Source organism: Triplophysa dalaica, chromosome 21, assembly GCF_015846415.1.
Source record: "Triplophysa dalaica isolate WHDGS20190420 chromosome 21, ASM1584641v1, whole genome shotgun sequence".
Classification (NCBI taxonomy): Eukaryota; Metazoa; Chordata; class Actinopteri; order Cypriniformes; family Nemacheilidae; genus Triplophysa; species Triplophysa dalaica.
Genome location: NC_079562.1, coordinates 10684226 through 10708236, shown reverse-complemented (window position 1 = coordinate 10708236; position 24011 = coordinate 10684226). Strand labels below are relative to the sequence as shown.

The 24011-nt window shown below is 38.3% G+C and overlaps 1 protein-coding gene across 5 annotated transcripts; it reads right to left on the bottom strand.

The window, feature by feature from the left end:
• Positions 1-1919: 1919 nt before the first annotated feature.
• On the bottom strand, positions 1920-24006 carry dido1 (death inducer-obliterator 1). Of its 5 annotated transcripts, XM_056734406.1 has the most exons (18): positions 23885-24006; positions 21845-21914; positions 19771-19884; positions 18803-19425; positions 18461-18732; positions 14351-14687; positions 13234-13449; positions 12434-12638; positions 9483-10065; positions 9164-9323; positions 8950-9066; positions 8703-8864; positions 8267-8420; positions 7640-8123; positions 7381-7531; positions 7211-7300; positions 6900-7095; positions 1920-6042 (listed from the first exon to the last, which is right to left on the bottom strand). In XM_056734406.1, exons 3-18 carry the CDS (start codon positions 19850-19852, stop codon positions 2426-2428), a joined length of 7449 nt encoding a protein of 2482 aa, XP_056590384.1. In that variant the 5' UTR covers positions 19853-19884; positions 21845-21914; positions 23885-24006; the 3' UTR covers positions 1920-2425. The 5 variants fall into 5 exon arrangements, with proteins under 5 accessions (XP_056590384.1, XP_056590381.1, XP_056590380.1 ...); XM_056734403.1 differs by lacking the exons at positions 19771-19884; positions 21845-21914; positions 23885-24006 and having other exon boundaries at positions 8751-8864; positions 13234-13452; positions 18461-18939; XM_056734402.1 differs by lacking the exons at positions 19771-19884; positions 21845-21914; positions 23885-24006 and having other exon boundaries at positions 8703-8843; positions 13234-13452; positions 18461-18939.
• Positions 24007-24011: the final 5 nt, after the last annotated feature.

Here is a 24011-nt window from a genome sequence, read left to right as displayed (position 1 = left end):
CACGGATAAAGGTCAAGTGCTGAATGTGAGACAAACCACAAAGGCATATCTCTCAACAGCATGACAGATCGGTTCAGTAAGAAACATTTTATTCCCGACACTGTGGGTCATTTTGTGCTCTTTACACACTTCAGCTGTGATAAATGATAAGACACCTGACCAAATATGACATTGAGGGTATCATTCCAAATGACATTAGAAAGGCCACGAATGATGGGTATCACAACCCACATACTGTCTACAAGAAAAAGCCCTTTTCGAAAAGTACAAAGTAACTTAACAGAATACAAAAAAACGTTACTGAAGTCACGCATTACTAGATACTGAGTAAGTTAGGGTAATACAATAGATTTGTGATTATTTTTAAATAAATGTAAATTTTATAACGCCTTAATATAGTTCACATTATGGAATAAAAACAGAGTGAGTCAAAGGCACCAGAAGACACAATAAAGCTTATCTGTCCTATAGTTTGGTAAATGATTTAGTGTGATTTGAAGGGGTTTATTTTCAGATTTCTCTCTGATGGTTTACCACCACCTACTGACGAGATGCTACTATGACATCATAATCACTGAATGCTATTATGCAACATTAGAATATGGGCAGAAGCAAGATAATGCACTTGATCTGATGAAATTTAGGCTAAAACGGTTTATGAATATTAGTTAGGACCGGAAGGTAAGCTTTTGGCAGTTCACTTGAAAAGATGTGAAGAGCCTACAACAAGAATAACTCACGTCAACGTTTACTTAAATGAACTTACATTGAATATCTAATACATAAAACACACAAAATTAAACATTTGGCTATCGAGTAAAATATAAATTGGCAAAAAAAATTGATACGATTTATAACGTCGTTCATTCCAATGTACGACGACACTTTTTAGTTTCGAGTGACGCAGTTTATTATTTAAAATGTCTGAGCCTGATTGGCTGCCAGTGTTTCATCGTTCATTAACTGTAAATAGTAACTTTGAAAGTGTCACATATTTGTATCACATCGTTCCTTTGTATCGTTACAGCTCTGTGGAATCCGACATGCGTGATCTGACTAACGTTACATACTTAAACGTGCACTGAGTGAAACCATTGCATTTCAACAGCAAACTATTAAAATCCATCATTTATTCACACGACTACAGAGTAGGGCTATAATCCGTATAAATTCTTAGATACTAGTGATTTAAACATACTACAGTAAAACAGTATTTACTAGTTTGTTTGTTTACTAGTTAACACTAAAGACTATTATATTATGACAACATATATGGGTCAATGACGTATAACACCCACTTATCATGTGGTGCGACCAGAAATATCAATAATTTTACTAAATTAAAAAAAATATATAATATAAAATATAACTTAATGTAATATCCAAAAAAAATTGGGGCTGAAATACGAATCTGTGCTACAGTGTTAAAGTGGTATTGTTGTATGAGATGTTTGCTGTGTGTTAATTTTTATTTTATTTTAATAAACAAAAGAAAATATTTGAGAAAACAAAATTATAGAACAAAAATATGAGATGATTACTTGCCAAAACTCGAAGAAATGCAAATTCTTTGTTTGAAAACACTTTAAATACTTTTTAAGATAACTCATGGTTGCACCACATGACATTTTTTCAAGCTATGGCCATTTCACAATCACTTAATTTAACATTTTAATCTTTATTTATGTGTACTCCACATTCTTAATGTTTGAATAACTGCAATAGATATTATATTTGCATTTTTAAAATTGGCATGACGAAAATCCTTTTACGTCATTGACCCATATAACAGTTTACTGTACAAATTAGTATGCAAGGAACACCTACATGAAGCATGAAATGTTTCAAACTATATTTATCCCATCTATGAAAATATTTTAAGGAGAATGACAAATAGCAGAGAGACAAGAGCACAAAGATTACTTGTAATCATAAAGAGGTTTTATTAGAACAATGTGATGCGCATCAGGAGTGGCTTTAGGACAACCGTTAATAGCCTATAGACACATTCATTAAATGCTGGTTAAGCTTTTACAATACAAAGACTTTCTACCGAGAACAACTCTTGCTTTTCCTTTACACATCATCTTAAAGCTATATGGCTTGCTTTTTCTATTTAGAAAAAAGTAGATAAAATCGTACCTGTATATACACACATACATACATATTTACATGTCTTGCTGTATTGTTCTAAACGTTTTTCCGTTTTTAAAACAGCAGTACAGTGGAGAAGGTTGTGCTGACAAAATTATCATCAGGTAAGTAACACACCCAAAGATGTCATGAACATCAATGACTTTACATGTAAAAAGCATAAAAATGTCAGGCAAGACAAAGTACAAAAAAAGACTTGAAGCATAACTTTTAAATCCATGCAACTTTAGAAAAAAAAACATTCAGACAATGTTCTCAGTTTTTCATCGTGTCAGATGAATGACTTACGAGTGGGATTCAGATTCTGTAGACTTTGCCCTAGAAGTGTCAGACTTTTCCCTTCTGTCATCTTTCCTGTCTTTGCTCCTGCTTCGGTCCCGTCTGTCTCTGTCTTTCTCCCTCCCTCTGTCTTTCTCCCTGTCCCGGTCCCTATCCCTCCTATCACGATCTTTCCCACGATCTCGTTCTCTGCTCCTTGAGCGTTCTCGTCTCCTGTCCCTGCTATCCCGATCTCTTTCCCGGTCTCTTTCTTTGTCTTTGTCTCTTTCTTTGTCTTTGTCTTTGTCTCTTTCTCTGTCTTTGTCTCTTTCTCTCTCTTTGTCTCTTCTCTCTTTGTCTCTTTCTCTGTCTTTGTCTCTTTCTCTGTCTTTGTCTCTTTCTCTCTGTCTCTGTTCTTTGCTCGCTCTCGTTCATAATCTTTTCTGTCTTGTTCTCTCTCCCTTCCTCTATCTCTGTCTCTGTCTCGGTCCCGGTCTCTCCTCTTATCCCCATCTCCATCTCGGTGTCGTTCAGACTCTCTGCCTCTACTGCGATCCCTCTCTCTGCTGTGTTCCCTATCCCTTTCTCTGCTGCGACCATGCTCCCTTTCTCGTTCCCGGCCCTGGTCTTTTTCACGTTCCCTTTCTCTGCCTCTCTCGTACTCCTGTTCTCTGCTCCAGCCATATGATCGTCCGCTATGAGGAGCTTCACGGTCTCTTTCTCTCCTCCTATCCTCGGACAAATCACGTTGCCTCTCTCTTTCTTCAGACAATGCTGAGGGTGCATCTCTGTCGCGAGAGCTACTGTCAAATCTGCTTGGACGGTTGTGAGGCTCTGAACCATCCCTGGAGGAACAGCTTCGCCGCCTCATTTCAGGTGAGTGTCGTCTCCAGTGGTCATCATGCTGGGTGTCGGGACTATGTCCACCGCCTACACGGACTTGCACTGGGATGGGTCCATCGGTAGGGGTTGGAAGTAAAGGTCCACGAACAGGTCGAACATCACTTAGGCTGTCTTCATTATAGCTGTATCGTGAAGGCGGACCAGCTTCCTTATCGTAATGACCCAGTGGTGGACCTCTTGGCCCACCAAACTGCTGTACCGGTGGTCCTCGGTGCCTTTCAAACTCTTGAGACGAACCTCCCCGTGGTTCGTCATATGAGCCCCTGTGTTGAGGTGACCCACGAAACTGGTTTGGAGGTGGAAATCGCTGTCCTGACAATTCCCCTGTAGGACCAGAGGGAGGTCCCCTCCGGCCATCAAAGGGGTTTGGTGGCGGACCCCTAAAAGGTGGCCCTTGTGTGGCTTTCTGGGGTTTCTCTATTCCCTGATAAGAGTTTCCATCATCAGCAGGGCCTCTTGACATATTAGAAGGAGGTCTATGAACCTCAATGTTATGAGGGGGAGGTGGTCCTCGTGGTCCGGGGAAATGGGATTGTGGCGGCGCTCTATTATCAAAGTGACTTGGAGGGGGGCCTGGGAACGGTGGAGGTAGTCCTCTTGGTGCAGAGAAGTTAAAAGGGGGTGGAGGACCATTAAATCGTTGCCCGTCGAAGTTTGGAGGTGGTGGTCCAGGTGGTAGAGGCCCTGGAGGTGGGCCTCTTGGTCCAATATGCTGAGGGGGTATGGAGTTCATAGAGTTATCAAACATCTGAGGAGGAGGACCTCTCTGACCTATCGGCTGGAATGGAGGCGGTCCTCTTTGCGTGAAATTAGAAGGCGGTGGACCTCTTGGAGCATCAAACTGAGAATTACCACCCCACTGATTCTGATAAGGAGGATATGATCCAGGTGGAGGATTTTCTCCACGGGTAGAGGGTGGACCTTGCATTGGGGGAATTTGCATTGGTGGTGGTGGTCCTGACATTGGAGGAGGGAGATGCATGGGTGGTGGAACATTCATTGGTGGAAGGCCTTGCATGGGAGGTGGACCGAGAATCGGAGGAAGGCCAATTGGTGGAGGAAACGATATTGGAGGTGGAATGTTTGTGGGATTTGTTGTTGGTATATGTTGTATATGGGAACTGTGAGAATCCATATAGGATGAGTTGTCCTCGAAGATATCATCTGGCATTCCTGAGTGGACAGACGTGGATGACGAACTGATCGTTGAAATGCTGTAATATGTGGTTGGAGTGGTCTCAATAGGCTGTCCACTGGACACAACTTCAGCTTTTAGTATGCTGGCAGAATTAGGCCACACCTCCTCAAAACTTTTACTCTCAGATTCAATAGGCTCATCCTTCATTTGTTCCTCCTCAGGTTCTTTATCCACATAGCGTTCAACTAACTCCGGGTCGATGTTCTCCCCTAGTAACGGAATAGAAACTTCAGTGCTCTCTGTACCAAGAAAAGGTACAGCTTCACTTTCAGCTTCCTTCTCAGGCATGAGTGCTTCTGTTTGCAGGATCTCATGCTGGACCTCTTGGGAATCCAAGGTGGTAGTGACTTCGGATTGAAGTATGTCTATTGTTGTAGAAGTTTCCTCCACTGGTGTATCCACAGTAGAGTCCGGCTCTGTTGTTTGTGTGTCTGCGGCTATACTCAGTTGTGATGGTGATGGCTCTATGACTGCAGATGCCTGTGGAGATGGTTTTTCTGTGGTTACATCTGACTGTTCTTCTTTCTCTATGGAATCAGACGTATGTCTTCTGTTTGCTGCTGCTGCTGCTCGAGGGTCTCTACTTTGCCTTGGGTCTCTTCTCTGGTTAATAACTGGAGCTGCTGAGCTCTTCGCCACTAGGTCTTCAACTTTTTTACCAAGCTGCAACAACTGGCTATTAGCCAGTAGAGATGTGACAGGCTGTGAAATCAAAGTCTCTGGTATTTGTTGAACTGGATCCTCTAACAGCTTCTGTTCCTCTACATGTTTCTCCTGAAGCCCCTTTTGATGCTCAGTAAATTTTTTACCACTTGGATTCACCCCAACAACATCAAAAATGGAGTCGTCCTCAGGGTCATAAGCAATATCATCCACCACACCAGGGGTGCCCTCAGATAGATTAATAGCTGTTGATAGTTTTGTTGAATTGTGGGCTTTTTCTGCAGCGTAGCCAACAGCTGGATCATATTCTTCCTCTGGATCATACGGCCTATCATCCTGTACTTCCACCACTTTACTCTTGGTTATTGCAAACTGCTGTACAATCGGGTCTAGCAGCGACACAGAAGGCATGGACAACTCTCCAGCACCTTGGTCTGAAGGTGATGAGACATCAGTATCTTGCTGCTTCTTACCAAAAAGTGTTTTAAGGATGGTCTGCAGCGGTGTGGAAGCGAGTGGCGGTGCTGCTGTGACATTATTGCTTGTGTGAGAGCTGATACCAGTTGCTTTAACAGAGGAAAGAATGGAAAGAACGGAAGTTGAGAGGGAACTTGAAGATTCCAAAGCAGTGAGGGGAGGTGGTGTGCCTGGGGAAGTTGTGCTGATGGCATCCAGACTAGATCGAAAAACCTTGTCATGTTTGATTTCAGGTTTTGCAACAATTGATGGTTTTGGGAGGCCTGTCTCATCATCTCGTAACGTTTTCGAACGTTTTTCCTCATTTTCAAGAGGGGCTCCGGGACGCTTCTTGTCTTTCTGGCAAATCAACAACCCCAGGAGGAGATTGGGACGAGCTGGCTCTAGCCCTGCAAAGAAAATAAGATCTTGTAGTCACTATCGCAGTGATACAGTATATTCTTTATGAATACAGTCGCATTGGTTTCAGAGAGCTTGTTCCACAAAATACAATATTAAAACTTTTACAGTAAACTTTTAAGTATTACAATTCAGCATTATTTGTACATTTTAAAGAAAACAGTTCTCCCGTTTAAAAACTAATATAGTATTTTTACATACAATTTAAACTAACCTCAAGGTGACTTTAATATTTGTTGGAATAACACTATAACACATTAATGACTATTCTAATTTTGTGCAACAACTGGACTTGGAGTAAAGATGCTGTTAGAATTCGCATCACTCACATGGCTTGAGCAGGTCAGATGACTTAATTGATCAACTTTTTTATTGCAATTTTGCAGGCATGGTGGTTTAATTTGTGTCCTATTATACAAGGTTAATACTAAATGTATGTGTTTTATAGTTGTGACATACATTCAAACTTTGACCAACTCTTATTTTTTATAGTAAGAAAAACATTCTCTTTTAGACTAAGACAAATCCAAGACCAAACTTGGATTCAGAACATATTTTATTAGCAAGTCTAAAAATACATGACAACTAGACAGATAACAAGTAAAAAGAAGTGTACAGACAAACAGCTAGGGAAGAAACGCACATTAGACCATGCTTGACGTTGGTTTTCTTATTGTTGTAAATTATGAAACAAGCTCTCGAGTGACAAAATAACCAGCAAAAATACAAATACATTATAACCATGCTTATCTTTTGGTAACATTAAAACAGATCAATATTGTTAGATAACCTGATCTTGCGAGCAATCTGTGGAATGAGATTTAATAATATCCTTGTAGATGCTTACCTGGTCCGTCAAATGGTAGAAGCTTGGCAGGCAGTGGGTCTTTTGAGCTCAGCGGGATGAGGTAAAGGTCTTTGATGCGCTTGTTGCTGTTAGCCACCACCCCAAACCGCTTACGGCTACTGAAATAGGAAAACAGAGACACGTATGCAACCTCTTCCTCTTCAGTTGCTGGATGGAAACGAATGAGACAGAGTTCCTGGAAAAAAAACATTGACAAGCATTGTTAACTGTTAGCAAGTTGAGTAGCATTTTAACAGGGTTGACTTAGTAAATTGTGAATTCTCTTTGCTTTATATATTTTCATTTCATACTTTTGACAGTGAAGTCTTCAGCTTTCCCACATAATCCCACACTGTGTGTGGTGATATTCTACCGCCGATATGAATGGTGTCAGGCAAGTCCTGCAAATAAAATTAAAGGGTTTATTGACTATCGAAGATTTCTTTGTGACATTCTAACATTAAAACTTCAAAAAACAAACCTCCTTAATGTGTTCGAATGATCCAGAAACCAAGTAGGCTTTTGTGACAAACTTTGCGACTGTGTGCATGTTTATGAATCCTTTCCACAACATCTCCTGACCGGACAGGAACAAAGCTGTTTCTCCCTCAGGAGGGGGCTCTGTCACACTGCTGAAAACACACAATATATATAATTAAATCCAAAAGTGTGGAGATTGTCCACTATAACACATTACATTTCTTTAAGACGAATAGTATATGCATTGAATACAGCTGTACCTAGTAATACTGGAACCGTAATGCCGTGCATCTTGTGAAGAGGCTGGTTTTTGCACCACAGGTTTGGGTAGAGATGCCGGGGCAAGAGGGGGCATAGGCAAAGGACCCTTTGCTTCTACGACCAGAGGCTCAACAGGCATAGGAATACTGGCTGGTAAAGCAGGAACACCGACATCAGGAAGAGTTAAAGGTACGGATGACCTGTGACCTGCTGTACGAGGATCCCTTCGTGTTATTGTAACGGAGGAGACGGCAGCTGGAACTGGGGCCTGGACCAATGGTAATTTACTTTTTGGATCCTCCATCATGGATGAAGAATCGGGCATGGACGTGTCTACACCACTGTAATAGGAAACTTGGGGGTGGTCAAGAGTCGCTTTGGGCAGTCGCGGCTCAGGTTTGGACTTAAAGGTTGGCTCTGGCTTTTTAGGCACAGACGTTTTGATTTTTTTGGAAGGAGGTTCATCATCTGCGGACTTCTGACCTGAAAAATTTGCATTAAGCAATTTAATGCACTGTATAAGTAAAACAATTGTAGTTATACAAAAATCTAGTTATACCAATATGTTTCAAGAGATATTAAATAATTTTAAGTTAATTGTCCTTATTTTGACAATATTTTCTCACCTGTACAAATTTTGCAGTTTAGGTCAAACAGATGAGCCCTATGCTCTGCTGTAGTGTCTTTCAGCATAGTACTGAATATATCAGGCATAGCGTTGGCTTTTCCAGTAGAGACTGAAGCATGTGATATAGAGGTATGCGTGTCTTCCTGCGAGTCCTTCAAAAAAAATAAAAAACGAAAGCAGCATAGGAAAGGATTAAAGAACAATATTACAGGTATTCTAATGTTATTATAGTCCATTCATTTATAATCTCATGTACACCTATAACAACAATGAACAGAACCGCACTAAGGTGATCAAGTTGTTGAAGATTTGAGTTTAAAAATAGGCAAGGAAATTATGCATTCAGCAAGCAATAGAAGAAATAGTTTTTGGGGCTTGGGGAAACTGAAATGAAAGAACAGATAGATCAGGAAAGCCAGAGATCCAGCACTTACAGCAGCAGAAGCCAAGCGGGGAGATTGGGAAGTGGCAGGCATACATACATCTCCATCAGACATTGGAGGAGCTTCCTCCATGTCTACATCGCCTTCTTGTCGGGATCCGGTTTTGGAATGTCCTGACTGGGATTTTACATCCTTGTTGGAAGAAGTACACACCTTTAGCAAAGCATACAAAGACTTCTTACTTTTTAAGTAGTTAACGCAGACAATTTTAAATGTTTTTCTTGTTTGTTTGTTTTACCTCCGTGTTCTCTGTTTTTCTCCAATCTGACATCTCCTTGGAAAGAAGTTCTTCAGGACTCAATCTCACCAGCCTGAAAGGACTGATCTCACCACCAATAACTCGATAAAACAAGCCCTGACAAACAGAAGAAAAAAAGAATACGAAAGCCATTTAGATAACAATGCACATTTACTGTCTATGATAGAAAATACTTGTAGATTAAAGGACCAACCTTGTTTTTAGGGTCCTTTAGATTGAACATAAGGGATCTGTACTTGTTTTTGTACTTGTTGTCAGTGTTCATACAAAGGTTAAACATCTCTTTCTCAATGCTGACCGCCAACTTCCCAACTTCACTCTCGGACATGGAGAGATCGTCGCTGTCGCTCACCCTGTGACATTTAATCAATTTGAACTACAATGAATTTCATAAAAAACAAATGCCCTTCAGTACATTCCTTACCCAGTGCATAATTAATCAAAAAATGCTAATTCTTAATCAATAAGACCGAATAATATAAAAACAACAGTGTTATTGAATCATCCCTCACCTCTTATAGAGAATATCAGTGAGTGATCGTCTGATGTTGGATCTCATCTGGTTATTGGGTGGAGGTTGCGGCGGTGCAGCAGGTGCAGGGGGTTGGGTTGGTTTAGGTGTTGGTTGTTGGATGGACGGTGCGGTTGACACAGGTGAGGGTGGGGTTTTAGAGGAGGTAGAAGGACCTCCCTCAATAGACTCCTTCTGCCCCGCCTGTGGCTGTTTTTTAGGGATGGTGAAGGTGCTCTTGGTTACGCGGAGAGCACCGGAGGCATGATGGCGAGATCCAGGAGGACCTAGAGGAGATAAAACTTGAATGGGAGGCAGGGGAGGCCCTTGCTTTTTGGGTTTGTTCAGTTTTCCTTGTGGTTGGGGCTGTTTCCTTAAGTCTCTGGTACTGCTCATAGGCGTCACAATGGGTTTCAGTTTGGTCGGAGAAGAATCAGCAGGCTTTTTCATCCCCTTTGAACCAGGTGACTTCTTCCCACCTTTGAGAACTTCTGAAGCAGGAGCTTTCTTATCTGCAGGTGCTGGTTCCTTTTCTGGCTTCACTTCTTCACTCTCCTCCTTTTCTTTGTCTTTATTGGCAGCTGCTGGAAATCACAAGAAATAAATGGATCCATCAACACATAAGCAAAATGAATAAAATCAACTGTGAATTATAAAAAATACAATGCTTTTAAAGTACCACAGTGCTGTTTATATGGTGTCGAAGTTTGACTCGTATATTAAGAGAGCAAAATGTAGTTTGTTTGATTCACATATTTTAGTGCCTTGCCATGATTTAGTAAACATTCATCTCATGTTAATGGACAAAAGACCAAGCTCAGGAAAACAAGTTGTTGACCATTCAAGATTTATTTTAGAAAATGTACTTTCATAATCAATGCGTAAGATACACCTTACATGTAATAAAAAATATCTTTATAAATTATATTTATTTACATATATTCCTTTCTATAAAATAACTTAATAGACCTGTAAGACAACAGTGCCAGAAAAACCTGTGGCATTATATTAAAACCATAAAAACAAGTAAATGTGAATCAACACGATTAAGGGAAGACCAACAAAATGATTAACATTTTATGTTGGAGACAAATGTAACTTCATCAAGAGACACTTCTAAAACAGAAAATGCTCCGTATATATTGTGATGTAAACAGTGAGCAAAAGGACATTTGTACGTGTTAAAAAGGAAAATCCTATTGTGATATTACAATGGAAAATGACAAAGACTTCCCAAAGATTACAGATACACAGGGGAGGAATGCCAATGAATCACATTGGAAATGCAAGGATATACAAGGATGCAGTAATGCAAGGATATACATTTGTGTAGTAAATACTACAGCTCAGAAGTGTACTTTAAGTACTCTGTCAAATTAATCCACATTCATGTGTAATCCAGATAAGACGATTTCTCCTTGGTAGAAATGTCAACATTGACAGCACAGATGACACACAGCTGAAACCAACCTTTTGTACACAAATAACACTAAATATTTGACTCAAAACCACATGATCTGATTTGACAAAGGCAACAAAAGGATTAACCTTAATATTCATATTTTGATATCAAACAAAGGCAGCATTTTTCTTTGTGTATTCTTCTATGACAACTCAACTCTTCCTTTTAAGTCAACCATTCCTACTGGAGAAGCAAAGTCAACTTTCAATCTCAGCTGCACTTAAAACTGTACACTAACCCTTTCTCCATATGTAATATTTCTTAAATGATTTGGAACAGAGAAATGCTCATATGCATAAATCTACAATCTATGTTCTTGTATAAACGTAGCTCAACATTTCCTTGTGTTATAAGGCGTGCAAGTTCAGTCGACAGTTGCTGTGGGGTGAAATGGTGTCCTCAGCTGTTCTTGAGCGTTCCTCATTATTTCGGGGTCTTGGACTTCTCTGAACTCCACGGTTCCTCTCTCAGGCCGACTCCAAGGACTGCAGGCATCTTATTGCAAACCACGCTGTGACATTAAGCTTATGGCTGACAAAAGCCAAAAACAGGCAAAGCCATGCCATCCAGTGTTGTAATCCAATAAACAGACTTCTTTCACAATTGAAGCACAAGGCCATCAAGAGTGTTATCCGTAAATTCACTTTATTTTGAATGCCACTTTTCTCAATCGAGGTTTATAAATGCAGTGCATGCAAGTCAAATGAATATCAAATGAAAGCTGTTAGTTTAAAAAGTTACACTTTCACTGATATGATAGCATTGTAGTCAAGTCTAATCAAGAGATAAGAAATGTCCTATACTTAGTGATGAGGAGGACAGGATAAAAAGACACCAAAACCTACCTGTTCAGTAGTACCTGTCTTGTGAGGTCAGAACATCTTTTGCATCTATTGCCTCCCATGTCGGCAGAGATTGGAGATAAATTGGTAGATAAACGCTTCAACACACACATACTTTACAGACCTTGTCCAGAAGGTATGGCAAATGTATATCATGGCAAGGCACTATGGTTTGGAGTCAAAATTCTATAAAATTGTACTTGTATATTAGTGTATCTTATTTAAAAAATATATTAAATAATAAATAAGATTAATTACTATTTACTATGGACTAAAATACAAATGCTTTAAAGGCATCTTTATTATCTATACCTACTATTCTCACATTTTATAAACTTACCTGTTCTGGAGCGTGAATGACCTGATACAGGCACTTTCACAAAGCATTTTACAACAAAACATGTAGTGTAAGATGTCCAACTTGAAAACTTTCAGAATTATAGCTGTGCTAATATTTCTCAGCACAAATTTCCCTTCACAGGCAAATACCGTAGATTTCAGTCCAATTTTGACAACAAAGAACGTTTTTTAGATCTCGCAACTCAAGTCACCTATGCTGCAACAACATCACTCCCGACAGTTCAAAGGCCCTATTATTGGCAGAGACAAGACAATAAAAATGTGGAAAACCCTCAGAGAGATACATACACGCTTTGTTTAACACAGATGCTGATATGGGAGCAGTCTTTTCTGGCGTTACTGCCATGTAATTATGATCACTGGACCAGGATGACATGGCTGCAGGAGGTGGATGCTCCTCTGCATGCTTGTCTTCATCCTCATCTTCCTCAGTCCCAGAATCGGAGTCCTCCTCTTCCTCCTGGTTAGAGGACCTCCTTTCAGAACCACTCTTCTATGAACAAAAACAAAAACATTAAAAACAAATGTGACCCTGTCTTTTAAATCCATCTCAAATTTCTCATTTTCTTTTAATTATTGCTTTCACTATGATTTCAATCTTTGGCATGGCATTACTTAGGAAATATTAAAGAGATCACATTTATTTTTTCACAGAATTTTCTTAATGTTATCTAGGATGACTATGTAGAAAACAGTAAATCACAAATCATAACTTTTCACAAGCATGATCATCTATCACTCAATATACATTTCTATTTAGACACTTATTTTAGATTCTTTACTATTTAAACATGGATACTCAAATCTTAGTAACTCTTAATACTGCCAAAATTTTAAATCAGCAACAAAGTGTATGTAGAAAGTAATCAAATACAAACACTTCAGAAAGAAACAATCATGTCTAATTGACCTTGAATGACAAAAAAGACACCATACCTTTCTCCCTGACTTATCTTGCACCTAAATTTGCAACCATTTGGTTAAAGGCAACACCAATAGTGTCTCAAACTCGATGGATGTAAATTCATATTTCACCCCTAAGTCACTACCAAAATGAATGCTGACCAATCTTGGGTGCTTTAGAATACCTTTTGCGGCGATTTATTAGTAGTCTTTTTCTGTTGTTTGGGCTTGCTCTTCTCCTTGTGTTTGGAGTCTTTTCCGTCTGTGGTGATAATCTTCATGGCAGCTGCGGCATGTCGAAGGATGCAGTCATTCCCACAGTAGACGGAGTCAGGAAGAGCATCTCTCCCACAGCCAGGACCGATGCACTTCGGAAGCGAAGACTCCTTGGTAGCTGTCACCTGCTGAAGACTCAAGGATGTCACATTTCTGCAGCCACTTGAATATGGCAGAAATGTTTGAAATATCTCTTATTTTTTTATTAGTTTAATTACAGTAGATTGTCCTGATGTGCATGAGTGAACTTGAATGTTTCCCTAAAAGTCTAGTTTTCTTAAATTTTCATTTCTTTTATTTCTAAAATAGATTTTCTTTTTTCAAAACTTCATCTTTCATAAGACAGGGCAGCAATTTCATAAAACGACAAAACAATCGTTACTAATTTTGCGGCAATATTATCTTTTGCTTTATCCATTTCAAACTAAATTTTTCCCAATAAATTTTAAAGAGGATCATTTACAACCTGGTTTTAGGTTTATTATTAAGAAGGCAATCACCATTTTACTACTTTTATGTATATTTGAATTCATGATAAAACTTTAAATTTGATATGAAATTAGATAGTGATGGTTACAAAACCTACTCATCATACCTAAATTATTGTAAAACAAATTGAGATCATAACAATGAACAACAAAAATGTTTTTACATAAAACTATGATACATTTACCTTCGTTATTCTAGCAATATAGTCAAAAGTCTAGTAGATAGAGCCCTTGTAATCATACACCTACTATACACTAAAACAACAAGATATGATACTATATTAGATACCAAACAATTACTTACATTTAATAATCTCATACTGAAAATATTAAAAATTACAATATTACATTACCAATAATTTACAATTTAAATTAAACTGAAGTTTGCAAATCATGTCGACAATAAAATCCTAATATGTGCATCACACACATGTGGATCAAAAACATCATTGCGAACCAATGTCAAGTTGGTCAAAATGATGAAACAACAAACATAAAAGCAGCAGTGTTTAGACTCGCGATTCATATTGCAACATACCGGCTGGAAAATCTTTATTTTCTTTTTGCCACTAGGATTGGCAGCCTTCTCGATCCTGCCTTTGATTCCCAGGTCATCGGCTTTCTCCTCTGGTGTCACTACAGCAGTGCTTGATGTAGCTGGACAGGGCTCTGCTTTACGCTGGCCGGACGCTGGCCGTTTGCCATTCTCTGCAGCTGCGGAGGGACCGGCCTTGCTGATCTGTCCTTTGTGCGTGCTGCAGTTAGGACAGACGTAGTCTTCTCCGTTTCTCTCCATCAGCCGGCCTCGTGCCTCGGAGATGCCCACGCAGTCACCATGAAACCACTCCTCGCAGCGATCGCAGCAGATCATGAACCTGAGCACATGGGTTTAAATAACCAAATACCCTCAAATACAGTCTGAATATTTACTCAGACCTTAAGCAACAACCTCCATAGAGAATAACAAGCACTAAAATTTAAATTCAGGGCTCATACACACTGTTAAACAGTCTGATGTGGCTATTATCAATCATTTCAGGCTTTTTAATTGAAGATAAACATTACAATGCACTCAAAAGATATCTGAATCAAGTTTAAATGTACTTAATATAGTTTCTTCATATGTGCAGTGTCCATAACATTTAATTCTCATTAAAGGTGCTGTGTGCAATTTTTTGACAGAAATACAATATAATATACACAACTTTGTCCTCAGCGGTGTACAAAGACCTCACATAATTATTCTTATTACCTTAAAATTAGCTATTCTATCAACATACACCACGGATCCCCTTACATGGAATTCAGAATGTTGTTTGTACAGGAGCCTTAAATGGACAAACTGCTCTTAGGTGCATGTTTTGTGAATAATAGGGCTGTTATTGTCACGTTAACGGATGAATTAATGCCAACAATTATTTTATTGTGCATTAACGCAAGTAATTAAGTATTATTTTGTTTCGAAAGTCCGTTGCTCACTGGCTCCCAAAGGTACAGACAGACAAACCATGGGTCATAGAATGGGTGAGATGTTAATCGGTACTGGCTTGGGTTGGGCGTCACCACGCATCTCAACCAATGATACCCTTTGGGGTTGGCCTAAGACTGCTGAAGTAAGCACATGAACTAGGACCGCCAGAACAGAATGGAGAAAAGTACCAAACTCTTACATGGACATTTCTTTTTAAATCTCCTTCAGGTGGCGGAGTTGATAGTATTTCATCTCCCCTCCTTCAGCCACTGCTTATCTATCAATGCACTCGCCCTAGAAAGACGTAATATGCGTGGTTGTAAAAAGCTTATTTAATGCTATTGATGATGTAGCGGAAGGAAATCAATAGCCTCCTAAATACAAATTTTTTCCCAGCTAAGGTAAAAAACTGCATTGATAATGTTTGTGTTGCATGCAATGTGAGGCTAGGGCAGAAAACATGTCAACTAAATTTCCATATAAGCAAGGGTCGATGTAAAAGTAGTCCGTTTTATGAACGTTTATAGCTTGGAAACAAAACTGCGTCACAGTATATTATATCCGTATATCTGTATAGAGCGCTCTTAAAGGGCCAGCAGCATAATAAAGATCTTGGATTATAATGTTCATAAGACAACAAAGGACGGGTACACAACCCTCACTCATATTAAATGAATTGTGTTCTCATTATATGAATTATTAAGATAAAGAAAAAAGCATGCAATAATATAATTGTTAAAGATGTGCTTTAAATACAGTACACTTTACGATGAAAAGAGTTTTGAAAGAAAGTTTATGCATAAGGAATGATCAATAATCATAACTTTTTCTATATCAAACTAGACAGAACGTTAATGCCCTGGCAGTGGCGGAGAGCTTTGGTTTTAGATTTAATTTTATTCAGGAACAACCCTATCAATCTTGCAAAAGAATCCCTTTTTTTAAATACAACGTTTCCGTCAATGACATTCATCAGGTATGCTGTCAAAGATGGCTGTCATACCTGATGAAGGTCATGTACCGAAACCTTATATTTAATACATTTTTATACTTTTGCAAGATTGACAGTGTGGAGGTTTGTTCTTTTATATATGATTACTGACCTTTTTTGGTCTATTTTCAGACGCACCAATTTCCTACAGGTGTGCGAGGGTGATCACTGATTGATATTTAATTTGAGTACATTAATGTTTAAATTGAGTTTAAAATTGTTATTGCTACTATGTAAATGAAATCCTTTTAATAAAAAGCACATTATTTAGGTTTTTAGAGTTTGCAAATTAAATTTTATTGCACTTTTGTTCTGTTCATAGATTTAAAATAAAAGATCACAATGCACTATTGAATAAATTACTGAATTTTGCGCTTAATGCGATTAATCACAGAAAAGTCATGTGATTAATTCCGATATAAAAAAATTATCGTTGCCCAGCATTGGTAAATAAACCATCTCCTTTGGCAAAGAACACTAAAAAAAATTATTAGTTCGACTTACATAAAGTAATGTCAAGTGGTTCCAAGCAAATACGTTGAGAAGTTTCTTCAATTAACAAAAGAAATTTAAGTAAAGATGACAAAACTTTTCAGATTGTACCAGTAATTTTAAGTCAATAAAACTCCATATTAAACATTCTTAATGGGACTTTTAGTTGTCATACGTAAATTATATACATACTTGACTACAGTCAAAACACAATGAGCAAATCAGATGAGAGGCATCTCAGTACTGGCATTAGCACAGTTATTGCTCATTAAATCATGCACTAGACATCATGGGTGTGCTTTAACCTCTCACATCCTAGGCACTTGTACCATTCTTCTTAACAATAGTATCCTAAAAACTCAAAAATACATCAAACTCTTTTAAACCTCAAAGTAGATGAACATTAAGCACAAAAGAGCCTTAATCTTTACTTAAAATACCCTGCAACAAGTCGTGTTGAATTAACTTGTTCATATTAAGTAATTATGGGGTTTAACGTTTTACTTAACACGTGTTTGACTGGTCAACTTAACATTAAGTAAAGCTGAGAGTACAACTTTTTAGTATAAATAACATAGTTAACTTGTAGGTAATAAGTAGTTACTTGCATTCTTTATCTACTGTGAACAAGGATGGGTTTAGTAAAACTAACAACAGCGACACTTCATTTATTTGAGTGAAGTGAAAACGTGATGACATCTTAGCCCTGTGTCAGCCACCATAGTACTTTGAAAGGGAGGGCTGGAGTGAGCCATTGTTTGCAATTAGCAATCTCACCACTAGATGCTGCTAAATTTCATAAAAAAGACCTTTAAGATCTTATTCAACAATTTTCATTCTATTTTAGATAACTTGAGAACAATAAGGTTTATGACATGTGTTATTTAATATATTAATTGTATATCATAAAGGAACATCGCTTTATTTAACCATGTACAAGCTACTGTGGCATCTGCTGACCACTTGGAACTAAAAATCACAATATCATCATTCTGATGAGGAAAATTATACAGATCAAACAGTCATGTTACTAAAAACTCTAAACCGTACATAATATTAAGCTTATTCATTCCCCACAAAGACTAAAATCTTGAGTATCTGTAGAGATCACTGTCAATTAAAGTTGTGGCCTAATGGTTTTTGAGTTGGACTCGTGATCAGAAGGTTGCTGATTCAATTCTCAAGGCCAGTGGGTAACAACTGAGGTGCCCTTGAGCAAGGCACCTTAGCTCTACTTGCTCCCCGAGCGCTGCAGTGATAGCTGCCCACTGCTCCGGGTGTACATGTGTTCACGACTTGCTGTGCATGTACTACTCTCTGGGTGGGTTAAATGCAGAGGTCACACTTCGGGTATGGGTCACCATACCTGACAAATAGGTTACTTTCACCTCAATTAAATAACATTTACATATACTATATTATTATTTATTTTAAGCACTATCAGAACTAAAGGCTTTTCATAGCCAAGGGAGTCGTGATTTATAAAAGACTTAATAAAACCAACAACTATGAAAAGTGGCTTAATGTTCATTTTCCACGGCTGATCCAAATGAGCTCAACATCTCAAGATAAATAAATAAATCGGTCTGCACTGGCAATGATTTAGACACATTAACTATTATTATTTTTAAATGTAATATTTTACATATGTATTATATATAGAAATATTATAGACATCTTCCAAAGACACATACCTTTTATTGTGTTTCTGCCTGCAGATGCAGTATAGTGCATTAGGGTCATAACCGTCACTGTCAGACTCACTTGAAGACGACTCATCATCATCATCTTCTTCCTCCTCCTCCTCCTCATCTGTGTCTTTGTGGAGCTTTGCTCCTGCTTTGGGTTTAGTGTCATTTTTGGATTCTTTACCAAGTGACCTGGTAGGAGGACGTCTATTTATGGACTCATCTGAGGAATTCTCTTTATTCTCCTCTTTATTCTCCCCTTTATTCTCCTCTTTATTCTCTCCTTTATCATCCTCTTTATTATCCTCCTCCTCTTCCTCTCTCCTCTTTTTCATCCTCTTTCTTCACATCCATTGCTTGTTCTTCTTCTTTTGACTCCACATCCTTTCCATCTTCAGCACTGGCTGCGGTTTCAACATGTTCCTCTTTCGTCACCTCACCTTCAGGCTCCTCTTCATTCTCAGAGCTGCAGTCGTCACTGACAGAGCCACCGCTTGCTTTAGGCTTGGTGCTTTTTCTCGCTCTCCCTCGTCCTCGTTTTCTTTTCACTGGTGAGGCAACCTTACGTTCCTCAGTTTTGGCCTCTGTGTTTCCATCAAAGCTGTTCTCGGAGGCTGTTTCAGCATCAGTTGCTGTCAGGGACGGTGGATCTCCACCTTCGAGCCGTGAGGGACAACTCCTCCTTCCAGTTCCTCTTCCTCTCTTGACAGTAACGAGAAACTCTTCCAGTTTGTCGGTGCGCTTGGCCTGCCTGCCGCTGCGACGCACAGGGGCGCCCTTTGCATCTGGAGTCTCTGCTGCCATCTCACCAGGGATTTCTCTCTTGGCGATGGTTGTTCGACGAAAGCCCCAGGTCTTCTTTAACTCACGAGAGGGCGTGGTGGATTTTTCAGCGTCCTCCTCTACTCTATCTTCACTAACATCACGTATGCCTTTTTGATCTGTGACTTCTTCGGAGACTGATGTTGGTTCTGTGTTCAAAATGTGTGAAAAAAACACAATAAGCAAATACAGCAATAAATTTCAGCTCTAAATGAACAGCATGCAGGAGATTCCTGATCACAATTAAAACTGTGCGAAGTGCATATGACAATGGAAGAGCAAGTGAAATTGCAGCCCAAAAGAAGCATATGCAATTTTTAACTGGCAGTGGAACATCATTGTAAAAAGATAATTTAAATGTTCCAGTGTAATTGAGATTCAGTGATTTCTTGATATTTAAGTAAATTCCCCATTTGAATTTTGATTCCTTTCTATCTGACTCCTTCCCACAGCTCTCATGAAGAAGTGCATGTGGTGGACCGAGCTATGGGTACCTTGTGAGCTGGTATCCACTGGATCCTGGCTGGACTCAGGCTCAGCGGCTTGAGCCAGCTCAGGGCTCACACTCTCCTCCATAACAGAGAGACACTACTTTTCAAACAGAATATCTATAATTAAGAAAGAAAAAAGATTTAAGGCACAGCTCCGTTATGTTACTAGAAGTCTTTCAACCAGGGTTGTGTGGGCTTCCAACATAAATAGATGCATGCGTGTCTTAATGGGGCTTGCTTTGCTTAAGATGTTGCTAGTATTTTATCAATAGCTAATTGATTACTTACATACTCAAAAATCATCTTTAAAGGACAACTCCGGTGAAAAATGAACCTAGGGGTCATTAACACATCATTACAGAGTAGATCGTTCTCTGGGATGTGTTTTCATGATAATCGAATGTAAATAGTTTTATCTCTAAAAACAGATTAGCTTTTAGCGCTAGTATATGGGGCACAGAGTAAGTAAAATTAAATCGCTAGTTAAAACCACTAACAAAGCTCAAAATAGCCTCACACTAACACGATAGAATAATGAAGGTCCCTACATGCAAACCGAAGCATTGAGAACTTTGTAAGTGTACAAACAGTTTAATAAGAAGATACTTTATAAAGACAGTACATTACACGTATAAAGACATCCGCCATCTTGAAAAGCAGTCTCGACAAGTCGATCCACGAACGCTGTGCTAAGTGAGCTGGTCGATAGGAATTAAGTTTGTGAAATCTAATTACATGGAAATGCATGAATTATATCTGTTTATTAAAATATATGGTTGACTAACTACAAATATTATATATTAATATATAAATTTATTTTCGGGACATGGAAAAAAAATTCAAGTATAGCCTTGTTTATCAGAGAGGGGAAATCTTCAGACTGTACAAAAGAGTGTGTATCTTGGGTGTCGCGACGCAACAGGTCCCAGTCCGTGCAACACAGGCACTCCTGTTCGGTGTCCATAGCTTCAAAATGTCCGCAAGTACACCACCAGTTTCCCGCAGTACAAGGTTGTGTTAGTTGGTAGATACAACGTATAGTACAATGCAATGCAAGTCGCTTTGATTAAAGCGTCTGCCAAATGCATAAATGTAAATGTTTACAGTAAATAGCTTATCAATGTGGGTCAATTTCTTTTTAATATTCATGTACCCTCATAATCTTCACTTAAAATCTGAAAATGCACTTCCGCCCTGAAATGACTATGCATCTGAAATGACAAACTAGAAGTCTATGCCGGAGCATCCATTAACTCCTACCCTTCGACTGTCAGTCTGCTGCCAGTTTCATTTCAAAATGTTATACCACATCCAATCAATTCGCAGAGAAAAGCGCAAGCAACGCCCACCAATTTTCTCATTTGAAATTCCGTTTCACTCGGAAATGTGTCAGAATACGGAAGTAAAAACGACTTCTGGTTCACTGGGACTTTAAGTTGTCAGCATACTGTGCTCTGTGCTTAAAACAATCATTTTATATTTTTGTATCGGATACTTCATGTAGCTATTTCAAATACTTCATGAAGCTATTTCAAAGGAGTTTGCCATGGTTTTTCAAGAAAATATTTGAACACGAGACTTCAATATTAACATGGTTTTGCACAAACCAAGTAATAATAATAAAATACAAAAATAAATAATGATGTCGTGGGGTGTTGAACTTCGCAAGTGATATACGTTTTGTATAACTAAGAATTTTTGGATGAACCATTCCTTTAATTTCTTGCTAAGGTTTTGTTATACCCAACAGCATTATACGCGTTACTGAATCATATAGATTCTGACGATTAACCGTCCAGCCTAATAATGTCAAGTTTGTCTAGTGTGAAGCAAAATGACAGCATAAAGTTTATAATGGAAAGGACTGCATTTTTAAGCAGTATATGTATCTTGAACAAATGCAAGCCAAGAAAAAGATGGTGACTCTGTCTGGAATGTATACCGCAATGCAAGACAGTACATTTTTACATACGTTTTAAGTGAGTTAAATTGAGCTCTCACTAGAAAAGATAAATTTAAAAAAGTTGTACAAATATTAGTCCCCATATCACATGATTGAAGTAATGAAATACTGCACCTGTTTGTATCAGCTTCTCGGGCTCAGCTGAAATGACGACCAAGACAGGAAATCTATCACAGACAACAATCTAAAAAAAACCAAATGAAAACAAATGAGTTAAAATAGCAAGAAATACTTTGAACACTGCAAACGTGTGAACTTCACATCAAGAGGCCAATGTAACGTCCTAATGCCCATTCAATATAAAACCAGTTGTCTGAACACAACCACAAACTGTCTCACCCTTATAGACATATAAAGATATATATATATATATATATATATATATATATATAACCTTGTGCCAAAACACGTAAACCAAGATCAAAAGTAATTTAAACAGTTATTATATCATTCCATTTATTAATGGTTTATCCTTTGCATAATCAAATTGCTATTATTTTCTCGATTATTCTATTTCGGGGCACTAAAATGATCCTAAAAGTTAACAACGTTAATTTTATACAAGGATTCAGCGCAAGCTTGACATCCTGTGACGTCACACTGTGATCGCTAAAATCTCACAACATATTTATTCAAAAGTCATGCAAAATATCTTCCCTCAGATATTCTCTCTATTACTAGTAGACAAATAAGATCGCATAGACGTGTAAAACAGCACTAAAATGCAGATATGGACATTTCAAAAGTAAAATAAGGCCTATTCATTCAACTCCTAGATATGATTTAGAAAGCTCTTTTGTCTGGTGAAATAAATGAATCCCACTCTTCGCATCTCTGTCTTTTTTGTTTTAACTACATAAATCGTTAACAAAATAAATAAAATATACATAACGTTAACTTGCATGTTGTTGGATAGCTCTGGTATGGCCGCCCACAGTATTATATGTCATAGTAACCCACTCGTACTTGACAACAAAAATGACGCAAGAACTAATAACATAATAAACTCGCACAAGTATTTAAAAATAAAGAGCGTAATTTACACAAAATACCATATTACAGAGATGAAATAGATTATATAAATATGGAGTTCGGTTAACGTTACTCGCCTGTTAGCTTTAGCTAATCGTTAGCGCGCGACCTCCATTTCACACCGTCCCGCTCGCGCTTAGTCTCTCGTACATAAGAAAGCTTACCTAGTTGTTTTAATACTTAAACATTGCCACAAAAGATCCTAAAAGAGGTGGATATACATTATACGAGCTTTACTTACAATATGCATCAGGAGTATTACATTTTAAACGGGTGGGTTCGGTCACGAAGGACTGCCACGTGATGAGTTGCTAAAAACGTTATACACCTGAACATCCTAACGCTTAATATTAACTCATTTGAACTGGATCATATTGTAATTAAAAGCGTTATAACCATTTTTTTTTGTATATAAACATCACAGGTGTGGTTGTCTACACACACAAACGTGCATCACGCCTTCTTCCATCAGTGCCGAAATATCACAAACTAGAATCACAGAAGTACTTCACATGCAAGTCGTTTTAATACAATAAGTAATGAATTGAAGTAAGACTTTAAATAAATGCTCCCAAATGAATGCACCTCGTTTATTGTTAAACCAGAGGACCCCACACACCCACTTTAACACCATTAACTTACAAATTAAAAATTCTTAGCATATAATATTAAGAGTCACACTCAAAGAAGATAATCACATTCTCATACAAATAGTACAAAAAAGATTTACAGTCACATAGTTATACAAAACAATGCGCATACCTTAACATTCAACTCTGTAGCACATCATCAAAGCAACATACATAACGTTACACCCACTTAATGTGTAAATACACTGTATACAACAGCTTTAGTTGCACACGTCTCCAAAACATAGATTTAGCACATTTCATCTTGAGGCAAACTGCGGGCTTTTAGTCATCAGACCAGGTGTGGTGGACAAATCATTCTTATATCACATAAATATTGAGGCTCGAGGCGCCATTACTGGAGCGCGAGATTCGCTGCTGTAAAACTGACATACCGCACGTGCATTCGTATCCATCTATACATCTGTTCAGCTCAGACGAACTGTGAAACGACATGCATTACTGTTAACTGCGACAAAAACTGAATACTCACTTGTTAACATTAATAATGTTCGGCCTGCAGTCAGTGCAACAGTCTGACCTCCATTTTCTTTCCTGTTGATGATGGTGGCGATTACAGCATTAGCTTTTGCTTCAGATAGCATGAGGCAGAACACATT